The 17,151-nt window shown below is 34.6% G+C and overlaps 4 protein-coding genes and 1 non-coding gene across 6 annotated transcripts; all 5 read right to left on the bottom strand.

The window, feature by feature from the left end:
* Positions 1 to 1,833: 1,833 nt before the first annotated feature.
* Positions 1,834 to 1,913, bottom strand: TRNAL-UAG (transfer RNA leucine (anticodon UAG)). Its single transcript has one exon. It is a non-coding gene; the product is annotated as a tRNA-Leu (tRNA).
* A 564-nt stretch (positions 1,914 to 2,477) lies between these two features.
* Positions 2,478 to 4,799, bottom strand: LOC132285066 (uncharacterized). Its single transcript, XM_059787234.1, has 4 exons — positions 4,462 to 4,799; positions 4,040 to 4,303; positions 3,747 to 3,952; positions 2,478 to 3,329 (listed from the first exon to the last, which is right to left on the bottom strand). Exons 1-4 carry the CDS (start codon positions 4,778 to 4,780, stop codon positions 2,613 to 2,615), a joined length of 1,506 nt encoding a protein of 501 aa, XP_059643217.1. The 5' UTR covers positions 4,781 to 4,799; the 3' UTR covers positions 2,478 to 2,612.
* A 68-nt stretch (positions 4,800 to 4,867) lies between these two features.
* Positions 4,868 to 8,488, bottom strand: LOC132289661 (uncharacterized). Its single transcript, XM_059789996.1, has 5 exons — positions 8,228 to 8,488; positions 7,075 to 7,497; positions 6,696 to 6,858; positions 6,352 to 6,593; positions 4,868 to 5,830 (listed from the first exon to the last, which is right to left on the bottom strand). The coding sequence occupies exons 1-5, from the start codon at positions 8,486 to 8,488 to the stop codon at positions 4,868 to 4,870; spliced, it is 2,052 nt and encodes a 683-aa protein (XP_059645979.1).
* A 637-nt stretch (positions 8,489 to 9,125) lies between these two features.
* On the bottom strand, positions 9,126 to 12,071 carry LOC132293269 (uncharacterized). Of its 2 annotated transcripts, XM_059790671.1 has the most exons (3): positions 11,680 to 12,067; positions 10,361 to 10,414; positions 9,126 to 9,485 (listed from the first exon to the last, which is right to left on the bottom strand). In XM_059790671.1, exons 1-3 carry the CDS (start codon positions 11,974 to 11,976, stop codon positions 9,252 to 9,254), a joined length of 585 nt encoding a protein of 194 aa, XP_059646654.1. In that variant the 5' UTR covers positions 11,977 to 12,067; the 3' UTR covers positions 9,126 to 9,251. The 2 variants fall into 2 exon arrangements, with proteins under 2 accessions (XP_059646654.1, XP_059646655.1); XM_059790672.1 differs by lacking the exon at positions 10,361 to 10,414 and having other exon boundaries at positions 11,680 to 12,071.
* A 3,037-nt stretch (positions 12,072 to 15,108) lies between these two features.
* LOC132293268 (uncharacterized) lies at positions 15,109 to 17,151 on the bottom strand. The gene is made up of 4 exons (XM_059790670.1): positions 16,792 to 17,151; positions 16,369 to 16,632; positions 16,055 to 16,260; positions 15,109 to 15,936 (listed from the first exon to the last, which is right to left on the bottom strand). Exons 1-4 carry the CDS (start codon positions 17,060 to 17,062, stop codon positions 15,214 to 15,216), a joined length of 1,464 nt encoding a protein of 487 aa, XP_059646653.1. The 5' UTR covers positions 17,063 to 17,151; the 3' UTR covers positions 15,109 to 15,213.

Below are 17,151 nucleotides of genomic sequence, written 5' to 3'. Positions count from 1 at the left end.
GGTTAACTTGTATATGGCTTTCATTAGGACAAATCTCGGGGGGTGTCATTGTAATTAACCCAATAAAAAAATAAGAAAAAAAAAAGTTAATGGAAAACCAACTAGGGAAATTTTTTTTATGGTAAATTCAAAAAGTTTGGCTCGCATGATGTTAAAAACCTTGTGCTTGTTTATTATAAAGAACAGGATATGATAAAAACATTGACATTAATAAAATAAAAAAAGATAAAATAAACAATTTTAGAAATAGAAAAATGTGTTGCTTGAGTTTGTGTCTAGCCGAGGAGCAAGTAGATCAAAATTTTAATTTTGATAGTAATCCTAAATTCATCTGATAACAATTTGTGTCAAAGCAAATTCATTAATTTATTATTATTATATAAATATATAATTAAAGGAGGCTCATTCATTTACAAGAAAATATACATCTATCATTAAGAGAGGAGATAATATTGGCAGCAATAGAAAAAAATTTAGAGAGAAAAAAATTAGAGGAAGAATATCGGAAGTGGCGAGATATTTTAGAGAGATAGCATACTAAGAGTTTTTCTTGGATAAGTCTTGAAGTACATCTAAACAAATTCATTCACTGTTCAAATATATACAAAATTAGTAGGGGCATTCTTGTCACACAAAAAGGGCACTTTTGAATTTTTTTTAAAAAATGATGTCACCAAATGCTCTTTTTCAACGAATTCATTTAATATGGGGCAAATTGCTCAAAAGTTAAATAATACAAGGAGTTATATGCACTTTTTTTTTTTTTTTTTTTTTTTTTTAAATTTTAATATGGGTGTTTCTTGCAAATGTTTTATATAGCAAGGGTTTTTTTTTGCACTTAAACAAAAGTCTTAAAAATATTAAATATTTATATATATATCTAAATTTAATGGTACGTATATAATCGGGGCGGGTTCGTCACTAAATCCATACCCATCCCAAACCCATTTGGGAGATTACACGCTCCATTTGGAGTGGAGAGGGGCGAAAATCCGCTGGGTTGGAAGAAATTGCCATTCATAATTATTAAATATTATATTGTGTTATGTTAATAGATGTAGAGAGTCGAAACTTGACATTCCAAAATTCACAGGGGGCACTAATCCACTGACCTAGACAATTGCATTTACTTTCGTGTTTGAACGGCTCAGTTCACACGTTTTTATATCTTTATTTATTTTTAGAATATATTTGTATGAATAATGTCATTTACCAAAATCAACAATGTAATCAAATTCTATTTGATTCATCCGCTTATAAAAAAAATTAAAAAATAAAAACTTTTAGATTCCTCTAAAATGATCAATTTGATTTGCATAGCCATAACTTTTTTACTACAACAACACAATGAATTTCTGAAAATACAAAAGGTAAAATTGTTTAATTTTTAATATGAATTTGTAAAAAATCACAATCCAAAAAGAATTTAAAAAAAATTGTAAAATGACAAGCGAAAAATATTTAAAAAAAAAAAAACAACTTTTTTATTACAACTATACACAATGAATTTGTAGGGCATTATCTAATGGTATATTGGGTAGAGCGTCCAACTCCCCGAGTTGATATTCGTATTCGAGTCCCTTCTCATAATTTGTCAAGATAAAAAACAATTCTAAAAATAGTAAAGGGTAAATGATTAATTGTTAACGTAAATTTGTAAAACTACAAGCAAAAATATTTTAACTACAACTATACACAATGAATTTCTAAAAACAGTAAAGGGTAAATAATTAATTTTTTATATGAATTTGTCAATCAGAAGCCAAAAATAATTTTTTTAAATTTTAAGCCAAAAATAATTTTTTTTTAAAAAAATAATAATAAATTCAAAAATGACAGCTGTGGGATTTGAACCCACGCCCTTTCGGACCAGAGCCTAAATCTGGCGCCTTAGACCACTCGGCCAAACTGTCTTAATTATTACGAATCTTCTAATAAAAGATTATATATTAATATAATGACACAATTTTACAATAAATTATAGCTATTGTTCGTTTAAACAATATCCTAGATTTCCAATACTCCACCTTCAACAACCAGTGGAAATTGATAGAGCTATGGATTGATGAAGGATTTAAAAGTAATAGATTTGAGTTTAACTTTAAAGTTGGATCACAAAACTCAAAAGAAATATTAAATTACAGAGGTATGCTGGACATATATATTTGTCATAACCATTTTGCAGTTAAACATAAATTACTAATTTAAAACTTATGCTATAATCCGTTATATTATTGAACCTAAATTCACTCATGTCAAATACTTGCAACAAAGTCCTCACATGCAGTAGTACAAAATTTGTTTTCTTATATATTTGCTACAAAATTTGAACTTTGAATAAAGGTACTTATGTCACTATGAGGATGAGATTTGCCAGAAACTGAAAAACTCAACTAGACCAATAGTGGTTGATTTAGACTAACTGGAGGCTTCTATTTTTATTTTTTGGGGTTAGGTAAGTACTCTCAAGCACAAACATTACCGAACCCCTCCCTTCCCCTTTTGAGGGACGAGAGGGTATAACATTGGGCTAATACATGTTGCATGAAAATAGAGAACAAAGATTGATATGCTTTATTTCCAATCTTTTCTCTGCAACCAAACAGAAATTTTTAACAAAAAATACAAGACAACATGACTAACAACAAGAGAAAACAGATGATGGTAACTAAATGAGAAATCCAACTTCCAGAAACTTTGCTTCCCTCATATGGATCATCACCCCACGCCAAGGACTCTTTACTGTACCTCCTCCTCTCAGCACCCATTGCATTGTGTCTTCCTTGTTCGTTCAATCTAATATGGGATAAAATGTGAGGGAAAACCTTCTTATAGGACTCTTCTCCAATCAATAAATCCGAGTGTCCGAAACCCTCCACAACCACCCTTCCATGTCTGAAACCAGGCTGGTGCAACTTCATGTACTTGTTAGCAAGAAAAGAAGTCTCAGGTGTCACAAGTAGAGTCCGTCCACCGGATATATAGAGTGTTGGGAGTGCCATTCTCTCGGGATGAATCAAGTATGAGTTTCTTCCATTGCTGTCCACAATAAAACCAGCATTACAAATCTTTCTGAGGTAAGGAAACGCAGCCATGGGGAGCCTCGGTAAGCTTTGTTTGTTTAACCAAAAGTGCATTGTGGGACTTAAATTGTCATGCCAGAATGTGTTACCAAATATGCCTGAAAAGACTTCACATTCATCACAGGTGCATCTCTCGTGACGTGGCACCAGACGGGCAATGGATTTGAGGAACCGGTGTCTTGAACTGGCCTTTGATGTTTCAAACAATGGTAGGATCGTGTTCTTGCCTAGTATCACCATTGACATCTGCAGGTTGATTCAAGTAAAAAAAATACGTACGATCAGCCCCTAAAGCAGCATATAAAATAATGTTGAGACTGTGTCCTAGGCCTATGTTGATTAGCCCCAAGAACAATAGAGTTTTTTTGGTCAAATCAAGGTGTGTGGATTCCCGAGTGACTACATTCTTCTAAGATCCAAAAGGCTCCCAAATTACATTAACCTATTCATACCATACCCATTTTATCTTATATAGTTTGCTTGTTTTCAAATATCATGAATATTATGAACAATGCCCAGAATATTTTCAACTTAATTTTTTCAAAAATGAGTTGTTTTCCCACCACTTTTTCTACTCAATTAGTCTCTGTTTCTGAATTATTACTGACAGCAAAGTTCATCAATTTGGCCATATTTGGAGTGGAAAGAGAAGAAAGAGCTTACTGGAATGAGGGGAAGCCACATTTTGACTCTGGATGAGGCAGTCAGCTTGAAGAACATTGAAGAATTGGTGCAAGAAAGAGAAGCTATATGGGTAGCAGAGACATGGCCTCCCATTAGAGCTATGTGCATTGATAAGCCTCCAACACAATGCGCAACCACATGTACCATTACCAATGGTCCATGCAACTCATGAATCTTACCAATCACTGCAGAGAAAAACTAAGAACAACTCAGATAAAAATCAAATTGGCATGAGTTAAAATAGAAATGAATAAATATTTTTTCGACTTTACCAGCAGGTATGTCAAATCTGCCAATATCTTCAATTGTGAAATTATTTGAAGAATTCGAAGGGTGTAATCTTGGTTGTAGAAGCCACACTTCATGCCCTTCTTCCAGTAGAGTTCTAACCAAATCATTTGGTTCAGTTGGTAGACAGTAACTCTCAGTGGAATGCCCATTAATAAGTAGAACCGGACTTAGTTTCTTCTCTCCTTCAAGTCCGCATCGATTCTGATTGCATTTCCATTGTCTGCAACTGATGGTAAACCGATCTTCTGAAAAATTTACAAGAGGCAACACAACATTGAGAACTCAAATACCATGAGTCCAAAAAAAATAGGAAATAGCAAAAACATTATGCTTCTTGAAATGTTCTCTGTCCAAACAGAATTCAATTATCAAATATTTGAATCATGAAACCAAGCGAAATTACCTGTTTCTATCTCATGATGAGTACAGGTTGGATAAGATATTTGCGGGAGTTCTGATGGGTTGAAATCCTTGTGAGTACCTCGCGGTACTTGTAAGATGTAGGTTCTGAGGAAAGTCCGTAACAGTAGGCGTATAAACATTCCTCTCAGTTTTCCTTCCATGCTAATCAAAGTCTTTAGCAACTCCGTCATGGAGATGCTTAGCTCCCCTTTTAGGTTCACCATTTCTTCCACTGAATTCTCCTTGGTGATTTTTTTGAATGTCACATGCATCGTTGTGGTCTCCCTCCATACATATAATCCAAATAGATAAGGATTCATTACCTTCTTCCCTTCAAGAATATATCTACATCAAATAGAATTTTGGTTAGTTCTGTTATATATAAGCTGCATAAACGAAAGGAAAAATTAAGAATTCAAAGTATATTTAAACCTTGAACCAGAAGAAGCTGCAAGAAGGAGACGATAGTGCATATACTGCGTGTAAGAAGTTCTGCAATCTACTCTACACAAATCTACTTCCCCATCTATAACATGTAATCTGTCAATCTCCACAGCTTTAAATACAACATATCCACCTACTTTTCCTCTCAGAAGAGGATGAGATCCTCCAATAGCCCTACCCTGTCCATCAAACTCCTTCAAAGTCCTAGAGTTCATACTCAGTTTGAGGTAAGCTATGCATGGCATACCCCCCAAGCACCCTTTCATGGTTTCTTTGAACACAACCGTTGATCTCGGGCTGCTACTTAACTTCCCAGATATGATCGAACCTTGCTTATGATCAACAGTTTTATTGACAAATTCTTTACCCTCTTTGCTCTTGTATATAAAAACATCCTGCACAAGGTGTCTACTTACATGCTCAGCTGCTGCTGCAATGGTAAGACAAGGGTTTATGCCAACAGAGCAGGGAATTAAGGAGGCATCACAAACATAGAGACCAGGATGCACAGTTTTGGGAGACTTTGTGTCAAATACTTGACCATTAGGATTACAAACCCCATGTGAAGGATCTGATGATGCATTGCACCCACCTAAAAGATGAACAGATGTACTCCGATACCTCGACATGAACAGAATTCCTCCTACTTTTCTAGTAAGTTTTTGAAAGGCTTCAACTTTTCGTGGCAACAAAGGATCATAGGCTGGCCGAATACATATTCTGTTTGTGTCTTTTTCTAGAGTAATTCTCCCGTCACTGTCATCATATCCTATTCCATTAAGAATCATTCCTTGGCAAGCTTTTAGGCCAAATATACGTTTCAGCTCATCTATAACCCCATGCAAGAACCAATAGCCATATGGCCACCCATAAGTTGTGCCCCCTTTAAATATTAGGCGAGGATAAGCCGTTGAGATTACTGCACTCTGTGCCAAACAAAAAAAGGTAAGTGCTTGTTAAATTTTTTACTTGAAAGAGGGCATACAACATATCTGTATGGTAATAAACTTTTGAATGTACATATACATATTTGTGATGTCAAGAGATGCGCTTAGACTAACTATATATATGTGTGTGTGTGTGTATGAAAGAGGTTATCATTATCCTGAGTTTACAAGCATATGTCATATCATTACATTCAAATTCAAATATTATATGAGAATTAGAAGGTGAACCCCACTGATTGAGAAAATTTCCCAGACATGATTAAGAACCATTGCTACAATAACTACAGATAAGCTTAAACTTGGAACTTCTATTTATATGCTCAATTATCACGATCTAGTTTCTCCCAAGAGTTATCTAGTCCGTTGATTGCATTTCTTTTAATATACCAATAAAGCAGACGACAGTCACCAGATTGTCATGACAATGTATCAAGTTTGGCATAAAAAACAGATGCACATGGACTAAGGCAAAGGGGATCTTTAGTGAAGAAGGCTTCCACCTGAATTGTGAACCCCAGCGAAGAAGTGTAAGATGAAGAAATGGATGTTCCTGGTCGTTCTTGGAAAGGTACTTTTGATAATTGCTTTCTATCTAAACCGAAAGCACTCAAGGGTGCTGAGCTTCCAGCAATATAAGCAACATTATTCCCATTACAGCTGAATCCACATCCAAGCCTCTCAGAAAGTTTCAGCCCTCTAAATTGCGACTGGAATAGGATTTCAGCTGTACCAAGAACTCCAGCTGAGAAACAAAAGAAAATGATAAAAGTTAAAGTACTTGAAAACGTATGTCAGTTCAAAACCTACAAAAATAGATCAGAAATGTTGTTACATTTGTACACACCTGAAAGGATAACAAAATCAGAAGTTATGTAGTCAGTTTCATTGAGGAATACAAGCCAACGCCGCTTTCTTTTCCTGCTAATTCTTTCATCATCTTTGTGAAGATCATTTGTGTTTTTCACCACATAATGAACTTGACATTCTGTTTTGATAGTACATCCTGCCTGCATATTTGTTTAACAATATAAAAATATGTAAATATACAATGACATATTAGAAAATCCAACATAATATATTCACTCCATTTTTTAGGCATCATTTGTATTCCAAATATATTTAGACTTCCAACGGAGTAAATGATTTCTGCATGGTGCCCAAACGAGCCTGATGTACATAAAAATTAGATTTGCCACCTTAAACAACATTAAGAAGAAATTTACCTGGATGGCAGAAACCAGATAATTTTTGTCTGTAGAACCTTTGGCGTTATAAGGGCACCCAACAAGACAATTTCCACAGGCTACGCAGCTACCCATTTCTTGAGACTTGGTTGGATTGGATGGCTGTTCTTCTGTTTCAAAATTCACACTCAGCTTCAGAGAACCGCGGCAACTTTCTTCCATCTCTTCTTCGACTATTTCTTCCATGACTTTGGCATTGGGAAACTTGACGGGAACAGTCTGTATTCCAAGCATGGCTGAAGCAGAAGCTTCACACATCTTCCAATCTCTTTCCCATTCTTTTGGCCATTTTGGGTTCTTTCTTGCACGAGCTGGGGTTGGTAGCATAACTCCTGCATTAACTAGTGAACCTCCACCAAGCCCACAGGCCACTGCTGCTAGAGAATCATCTTGTATATATACCTGTACTTGCATCATACAATTCCATAAAACTTTAGATTCTTGGAGATACTTATATATGGTTGGATGGGAATGAATAAAGATATACTAAGTTGTCCCATATCAAATCTGTAATTTTGGTATCTGGAATTTTGGTTCTTTCAAGAATTTGTGTTACTTTTAATGCGTATAAATTCAACAATGAGTTCTACCAACCAAATGACCTTTTTTTTTAAAGTTGAATATAAATGAAAATTTTAGTGAAAATAAAAACACAAATGGAAAGCAACAAAGGAATGTTTTTATACCACCAATTAAATATCAGCTTTCTGTACATTACTTTATTTATAAGGTCATTCCAGCAAGAGAATGGTTCCAATACATATTATAGCTATGTTTGGTAGTTTTATAGCTATGCTTTGCATTCAGTGACTTTTTAGTACATATGTTAGCCTGAGTGTCTTGAATATATCACTTCATCTTCAGTCTTTCTCTGAGACGTACACAATGCAACATTTTATGAAATTTTAGATTCTAATGGATAAACCAAATGAAAAACACGCTGAAAACGTGTTTCTTTGAATTCCATAACTCGATTTCATTTTTCAAGTTTTAAAGTCAAAGCCAAGTTTCATCCTTAATGCAGCCTTCAGAAACGTGTTAGCTACATGTGTGCTCACCTTATCTTAAAAAAATGTTTAACTTACATGCATGAGAACAGCATGAAACAGAAAATATAGGAAGAGAGACTGACCTGAAACAAAGCATCTTTTGAGCCAAAGTTAAACCCCAAGTTCTGGTTTTCCATTTTTAGGGCTGACAAGCCCTTCAAACTGTCAGTTGGAAAATCCCGAGCTTCCCATTTCCGACCTTTCTCAATCAAGCACACCTTAATTCCCGCCATTGACATCCGACAAGCAGCAACAGAACCTCCATACCCAGACCCCACGACAATAGCGTCATAACCATCTTCATCAGCGTTACAAAACCAACCTTCCGTTTTCACTTGCTCCATTTCCTTGGAAAACCCAAACCAGAATTTCTAGGCCTGGTTAATGTTTATGTCAAACAGCCAGTTAAAAGTGGCCAAGTGAAGCAAAGAATAATAGAACTTGAGTTTCAGATTCATATGGCTTTATATTGAATCTTCCGCCTCCAACGGATGTTTACTGCATATTCTATTCTGTTTTAAATGATTGCTTTGTCCGAAGATATTCTGTAATTTCCTTGTTTTCTCAACAAGAAACAAAGCATTTGAAATGCGACAAAATGAGCAAAGAGACAATTACATGGTTATATGCTCCCTAACAATTTATTTTTTATTGATTAACTATTTATATAAGATCCAAAATGAAAGCAACTAAATTTTGTCTGGTTTTAGGAAATGTCTCAATTTTGTAATCATTGGCTATGCCCTGCCTTAAAAAATTTGTATTTGTGGTTAATACAAGTTTACTTAGTAAAAAAATTGAAGTTTAATAAAATCTATGTTCGGCATGTATAGAGACACGTATCTTTATCCACAGAACCTCGTAGTTTTCGGAACTATTATCAACTACATGAAAAGAAGCAACCAAACTAGACTAGCAAATGCCTTTCTTGGATAATCTTGCATAATGCTTTGCTGACAATGACATTTCAATAGAAACAAATTGAAATCTAACAAAATCATATAAGATAACTGTTTCATCTATAGGTATATGAACACAAATTAGTACACTGTTCCAGGATTTGGATAGGGAAACAAAAACTACAGTATTACAATTCAATAACTCAGTTTAAATTCTAGCTATTTCGACCGACTTTTTTAGTGCACCCAGAAGGCTTCTCATGATCCTTGGTTCTCCTGGAGGTGACTGATCTTTCAATGGTCCATTTCTCACAGCACGGAAAATTGGTCCAGTGCCATCAGGAGCTGGAAAAACTAAGCAATCAATGTACACAAGGACTTCGGTCATTCCATCCCCAATCGTAATGAAACCCAGTCTAGCTCCATTTGGAATTTTATCAACCTGTTCAGGTTAAATGCATAATATGGTTAAATTCAAAAGGGAGAATCATTCTTGTAGCATTATCTTACACTTTGACCAGACAACCTCAATAGTAGTAGCTTTGAATTTCCAAATTCACAGACAAAACATTTGGTGTAATCAACCGTCCGTTGACCGTAATATATTCGTCCTGTACTAGCAGCACATTTAAAAAGTTAATGTTTAACAAGTCAATAATACTGCAGGCGAGCGAAATGGCTACCAGGGGATGTTTTAGGACAGTCAAGAAAGTTCCAACAAAGTGCATGCCTCTTTGGACGTACCCGGCTTTTGCAGTGTTTTTTGCTAGTACTTATGGTATGACCAAGTCAATACAAGCAGTGGTAAACAAAGGAGATTGAAAATTCAATTACTGAATAACTCTGAGATCCATATACTAGATATGAATGGCTTGCAAACAAAGGATTGGAAGATAAAACTTAATGTGTACCACAGAAGGGATAATATAGCAAATTAATAGAGATTGAAAACATTTTTAAAGTACAAACGGCCAAGTCCCAAAGACATTATGAAACGAATAATTAAACAAAATGGTACAAAAATATGTATCAATGTGGGATTCAACAACTGTTGCCCTGCCAATCCTCTGTTGGGCAATCCACATGGATGTGCGTTGAACCTATCTGAAAATGAGCCTTGTACAACATAATTAATTCAGTTGAAGACTTCTCCTGATTGTGAGTCACTAGCCTGACTCACTTGTCTGGGCTCGACAAGGCTTTTATTTTTTTCCTAGACCTTGACAAGGCATTTCAAGAACTAAGAGATTAATTCGTGTAGTCGTATGTCTGTTAAGCTAAGAGATTATATAATAAAAGAAGTAAACTATAACACACCTTCAAAGGCGTAGGAAGTGGCAGATTAGCTCCTTGGCAAAGACTGTTTGCCCACTGTCATAAACCCAATGAAGAAAACCATAAAAATTAATAAAGAATAAAAATGATATTGAAAATGCAACAACAGTAAATTTTAGTTATTTCTTGGTCTCCTCATTTAACATACACAAAGAAGTAGTTCTTTTCAAAATTGAACTAAGTTAAACCGTGTATGATGTGTAAGATAGTTCAGTTACAAGTTAATCACCATCCTGAAAAGTGCCACACATGAACAATTTTGATTTTGATTTTATTTGGTTACATAAGCAAAGCAAGCGTAGGCTCCTACTCATAACACTTTGCCCCATGTGGGACTCGAACCGCTTACTTTCCTTTTTGGGAAGGAGAGCTCATACCACTTAAGGCCAATGGCCTGCTGGTCCAAGAACAACATTGATTGATTGACCAAATGTTTTCAAAATAACAGAATACATAAGTTGAACCTCCTCTGCGTATCACTCCAGGAAGAAAGTTGCTCATGTAGACATAGATTATTGACTTTCAACAACCATCCAATTTGCAAAATTAATTGCTCATATTTACTCGGAATTGAGTGGTGAGTCCATACATAAATTTTAATTTTTAAAGACAATAAAAAATCATTCATTCTGAATCTCTCTGATTTATCTATAAAACCAATATTGCAGTCCAGTTAGCATTAAGATAAGAACTCAAGTCCAAAAGGACGAACGGACGTCATAATATTGGCCTATGCTGCTACACACACAAACACACATATTTACATGTTATAAATTGAACGCATGACATTATATTCGTTTTGATTTGTCTATAAAACCAAATTAGTGGTCAAGTGGGCAATATAAAAGAACTCAAGTCATAGTACCATTAAGGAGTGCTTTGTTAATGGGATTAAAAACTAAAACCGAAAGGGCGACTGGATTTCATAAGAATAATTATATTTTCCTCCGACAGGCCTGTCGGCAGGCCTATCATGCTTTGTTTCATAATATTGGCCTATGCTGTTACATACACATATACATATAATATACATACATGTTATAAAATTAAACAAATGACATTATATTACACATAACAAATTTGGTAATTTTGAAGTAAAACAAGACAATAACCACCAAAGTTTGTAACCCAAAACGCCTACAGAATGTACGGTGAGTATAAGACACTGTTTGGTATAAAAATGAAAACTTCAACTGCATTGTATACTGGATAATTTATTTTGATAACAGAGATTTCATAAACAATTTAAATACAGATGGTGTTTAATTAATTGAGGAATTGGGTGACTTGTTGTCAGGTACCTGAAAGAGCAGAGTCTCGAATCTGGGAATATCAGTATCCAATGGTAGCTTCATGGTTCCAAGAGAGACTCCGTCGTCATCATCGGCCTGAGTAATGCCGTCGGTTTCCGACAACGCCTTGGAAACAGCCGTCAGATTCCGGTGGTGTTGGCACAATTCAGGCAGTTTAGAAGACCGGCGGTTATCCCAACTGATGAATACAAATGAGCGATGAGGAACCAACTGTGGTAAAAAGAATTGCAATTGCGAACCAGCACGGGTCGGGTTGAAAAGTTGCCTTACACAACCAGAAGCCATGGATTGTGTGTATGGGTGTGTGTGAGATTGAGGATTTGATAAGTGTGTGAACGTGGTAATCTGCGATGCTGGATAAGATAGGATTATGGAGCTCACAATTTATGGGGCCTGATATGCGTGCTGTTGATATAGGTTTCCATTTATTTAATTTTTTTAAATATAACCGAAAGATGCTTGTAATAATAAGGAATGAAAAAAAAAAAAAAAAATGTTCCTGAATTGTTATGAGCGGATCTTGATCCGGATCCGATCCGATTAGTCAGATATAAATTAAATAAAAAATTTGATAACTGGATTACAATTCGAATCCGATAATTCGCTAGCTTAACAAATCGAATATAGATTATGCTAATTCGATCCGATTAAAATTATATATATATATATCCATACTTTTATTAGAATTGTATTAGAGGTAATCTAAAAATTTAAAAAAAAAATAAAATTATAATGTTATATATACAATAGTGTGTGGTGTTCTCTTTCACATGATAATAAATCTATTAATATACATAACTAATAATATCATACTCTTTATTAATATACATAACTAATAATATCATACTCTTTATTCGTTAACAAAGAGTAAATAATTTTTTTTTTCTTTTCCTTTCATATTAGAGTAAATATTTTCTTTTCTTTTCCTTTCATATTTTAATTATCTTTTGTTTTATATATAAATATATTTTCTTATAATCATTGTTTTTTTAATTCTCTTTTGACATTAATTTATATTTTTTTCTTTTAATATAAAAAACCTACATTTTTATTGGATCGGATTATCGGATTGAATATCCGTTTATTAACAAATCGGATTCCGATTGACTTACAAAATATCCGTCGGATTATTGGATTGGGTCGACTAAAATGCGTATCGGATTCGGATCGGATCATGCCTGATCCAGTCCGTTTACAGGTTTACTTTTCGGAACATAACGATGAATTGAAACCTTTGATTATTTATTTTTTTTATTTGTGAAAATTGTTATAGGGTTAGGAGTTGGTGGGATTAAGGGGGAGGGATTCTATAAAAGGTGGACACTTATCCATTTGTTCAAAAATTTAAATTGTTTGGTAGTGTTGTATATCCATCAATTTATATTCAATCAATTTTTCATCCAAATGATGTGAGACAAATGACCTTTATTATATTCTTTCCTAGCCAAATTGGCAACGTCCTCGTTATGGTTCGGGTCACCTTGCCTATTCGGGCTGGCTCACTCGGACACTTGGCGTGATACCGGATCAAGGATTGGGTCTGGTTCTGATACCAACTGTAACAAGTAGGTGCTTGCTCATTTACTCAAAAACTCAAACTGTTGGGTAATACTGCATACTCACTAATTTATACCCAATTATTTTTTTATTCAGATCCGATGTGAGATAAGTGATCCTTGTTACATATTCCAATATAAGATAATATGGCAGAGACTTTTAAGACATGTATTCACACTTCTATTGAACTATTTTGTTTATGGGAATATTGAATTTGTAATTTGAATTTTAAAATTAGAGAAGATTTAGTTAAAATTTTATATTAAATTCGGTGCTTCTAAACGTTAGTTAAATTGTAATTGCGATAAAATTTAATAATCATATTGAATTCGCAAGTTAAATAATAATTGTGAAATTTTTTAATTACCTCAAATTGTAAGTCTGGTTGAAAAGTTGTCTCATACTAGTAGAAGTCATGGATAGTGTCTTGGGTAATTATTTTATAAAATTAATGATTAATGGCTATAATGAGGTCTGCCTCATGATGAGTTATGACTTTTAATGATTTATTATTATTGTTATTATTATTACGATAAATACAAATATGTGTGGTTGCACAGAATTAATACATTGAAACTGAATTTGAAAAAAAATTAGTTTAAACTAATTGAACGGAGCATCAATTCAATTCTTGTTAAGATCAATTTATTTATTTTTTTATAAAGTCATTGTATAAATAAAGAGAAGACTTTATATACAAAGGGAGTACACCCTACAAAAGATTTCCCAAATATTCCCCATGGGAATCTAAATGTCTACAGCAAGAGGATATATCAACAACAAAATAAAAAACTTAGTTAGCTCATAAAGACAATGACATAGTCTCTCTTGTAGTTAGATCAAGAACCAACGTTCTAATACAACAATGCGTTAGGAATACCAATTATAATTATTTTATTCTTTATTCTCTTTCTCTTATCGAAAACTATTTAGTATTATACTTTGTTATTCCACAACCAATCTACTGCTCTTGATAATTTCCTTGTTAAAATCTTAATAATTTATGGTGTCAAACAACAAGTGTAATACATTTTGATAAACTTGATAAAACAAAATTCAAATACGTCTTGTCAGGAACGTCAAAGAAATTCATTAGTGCTCCCGGAGACTTAACCGAATTGGTAAGGTCATGACCTGGACTGCCTCAAGTCCCAGGTTTGAACCCGTCCATCGCCATTATAACTCTCAATTAAAATTGTTGCTGAGGTGTGGGGCCGTCGACAGCATCCTGCTTTGTAGCCTGGGGTGGGTCTCGAAGGGGCTCTGCCTAGGTGAGTTCCGGTGCCAGCCAAAAAAAAAAAAATTCATTAGTCCGATACAACTATATCTTTAATAGTTAATAATCCCACTTTTACATTAAAGTTTAGGCATTACTAGTTTAATCTTTGCTGCCAAGATATTAAAATAAAAATTAAAAATCAAATAGAATCTAAATATATATATTAATATATATACAACCAACTACAAATATTTAATGGAACAAGAAGCAATAAACCGTACCAGTAATGCTAGACATGCTGCATTTTGAACATTTTTAGTTAAAAGTGAATGTGAGCAATCGATACAAGAAGCAACACCTGAAATATAATACAGGATTGCACTTACAATTAAATGACGCAAAAATGCGGGCCACACCAACCTACGTGTAAACAATGGGATTATTTCAATTTCATAGGCCTCCAAACGCTCCCTTAGTCATTTCACTTTCTCATTGATAAAATGAAAGGAATGGATCGTTCAGTTATATTGTTGTGGTTGATGGTCCTTCTCTTTCTCATTTTCTTTTGATATATAACATTTATAACTGAAAACTGAAAACTGAAAAACTCAACTAAACCAAAAGTAGTTTATTCAGGCTAAGTGGAGGACTTTGTTTTGATAGTTCAAAGAATCATCATGTATAAAAATAAATAAAAAATGGTATGTTTATTTTTCTGTTTTTTCTCGGCAACCAAACAGTAGATTTTAAAGAAAAATATAAGATAACATGACTAACAACAAGAAGAGAAACCAGATGATGGTTAGTAAATGGGAAATCCAACTTCCAGAAACTCTGCTTCCTTCTTCATATGGATCATCACCCCATGCCAAGGCATCCTTACTGTATTTCCTCCTCTCAGCATCCATTGCATTGTTTATTCCTTGTTCATTCAATCTAATATGGGATAAAATATGAGGGAAAACCTTCTTATAGGACTCTTCTCCAATCAATAAATCCGAGTGTCCGAAACCCTCCACAACCACCCTTCCATGTCTGAAACCAGGCTGGTGCAACTTCATGTACTTGTTAGCAAGAAAAGAAGTCTCGGGTGTCACAAGTAGAGTCCGTCCACCGGATATATAGAGTGTCGGGAGTGCCATTCTCTCGGGATGAATCAAGTATGAGTTTCTTCCATCGCTGTCCACAATGAAACCGGCTTTGCAGATCTTTCTGAGGTGAGGAAATGCAGCCATGGGAATCCTATCTATGCTTTGTTTGTTTAACCAATAGTGCATTGTGAGACTTAAATTGTCATGCCAGAATGCGTTACCAAATACGCCTGAAAGGACCTCACATTCATCATAGGTGCATCTCTCGTAACGTGGCACCAGACGAGCAATGGATTTCAGCAGCCGGTGACGTAAACTTGCCTTTAATGTTTCAAACAACGGTAGGATCTTGTTCTGGCCTAGTATGACCATTGAAATCTGCGGATTGATTGAAGTTAAAAAAGAATATTTGCTTCTTAATTAACTTATTTCCAATCACCAAATATCATCGACTTGGCCCTATTTGGAGGGGAAAGAGAAGAAAGAGCTTACTTACAGGAATGATGGGAAGCCACATTTTGATTTTGGATGAGGCAGTCAGCTTGAAAAACATTGAAGAATTGGTGCAAGACAGAGAAGATATATGGGTAGCAGAGACATGGCCTCCCATTAGAGCAATGTGCATTGCTAAGCCTCCAACACAGTGTGCAACCACATGTACCTTTATCAATGGTCCATGCAACTCATGGATCTTACGAACCACTGCAGAGAAAGATTAAAAATACCTCAGAGTAAAATCAAATTGTCATGTCAAAATGCAAATGAATATATATATATATATATATATATATATATATATTTCAACTTTACCAGCAGGTATGTCAAATCTGCCAATATCTTCAATTGTGAAACTATTTGAAGAATTCAAAGGATGTAATCTTGGTTGTAGAAGCCACACTTCATGCCCTTCTTCCAGTAGAGTTCTAATCAAATCATTTGGTTCAGTTGGTAGACAGTAACTCTCAGTGGAATGACCATTAATAAGGAGAACCGGACTTAGTTTCTGCTCTCCTTCAAGTCTGCATTGATTCTGATTGCATTTCCACTGTCTGCAACTGATAATACACCCATCTTCTGAAAAATTTACAGGAGGCAACACAACATTGAGAATTCAAATACCACAAGTGAAAAAAAAAAGGAAATAAAGAAAGCAGTATGCTTCTTGAAATGTTCTTTGTTCTAAACATGATTCAATTATTGAATATTTGAATCGTGAAAGCTGAGTGAAATTACCTGTTTCTAACTCATGATGAGTACTGGTTGGATAAGGTTCTTGGGGGAGTTCTGATGGATTGAAGTCCTCCTCATTCCCTCGTGGTACTTGTAAGATGTAGGTTCTGAGGAAAGACCCTAATAGTAGACGTATAAACCTTCCTCTCAGTTTTCCTTTGAGGCTAATCAAAGTCCCTAGCAACTCCGTTATGGAGATGCTTAGCTCCCCTTTTAGGTTCAACGTTTCTTCAACTGAATTCTCCTTGGTGACTTTTTTTAATTTTACATGCATTGTTGTGGTCTCCCTCCATGCATATAATCCAAATAGATAAGGATTTATTACTTTCTTCCCTTCAAGAACGTATCTTCATCAAATTGAAT

The sequence above is a fragment of the Cornus florida genome, unplaced genomic scaffold, assembly GCF_030987335.1.
Source record: "Cornus florida cultivar Cherokee Brave unplaced genomic scaffold, ASM3098733v1 CherokeeBrave_3.0.0_Hap2_Chr02, whole genome shotgun sequence".
NCBI classification, from domain to species: Eukaryota; Viridiplantae; Streptophyta; class Magnoliopsida; order Cornales; family Cornaceae; genus Cornus; species Cornus florida.
This window is presented reverse-complemented; position numbering and strand designations above follow the sequence as displayed.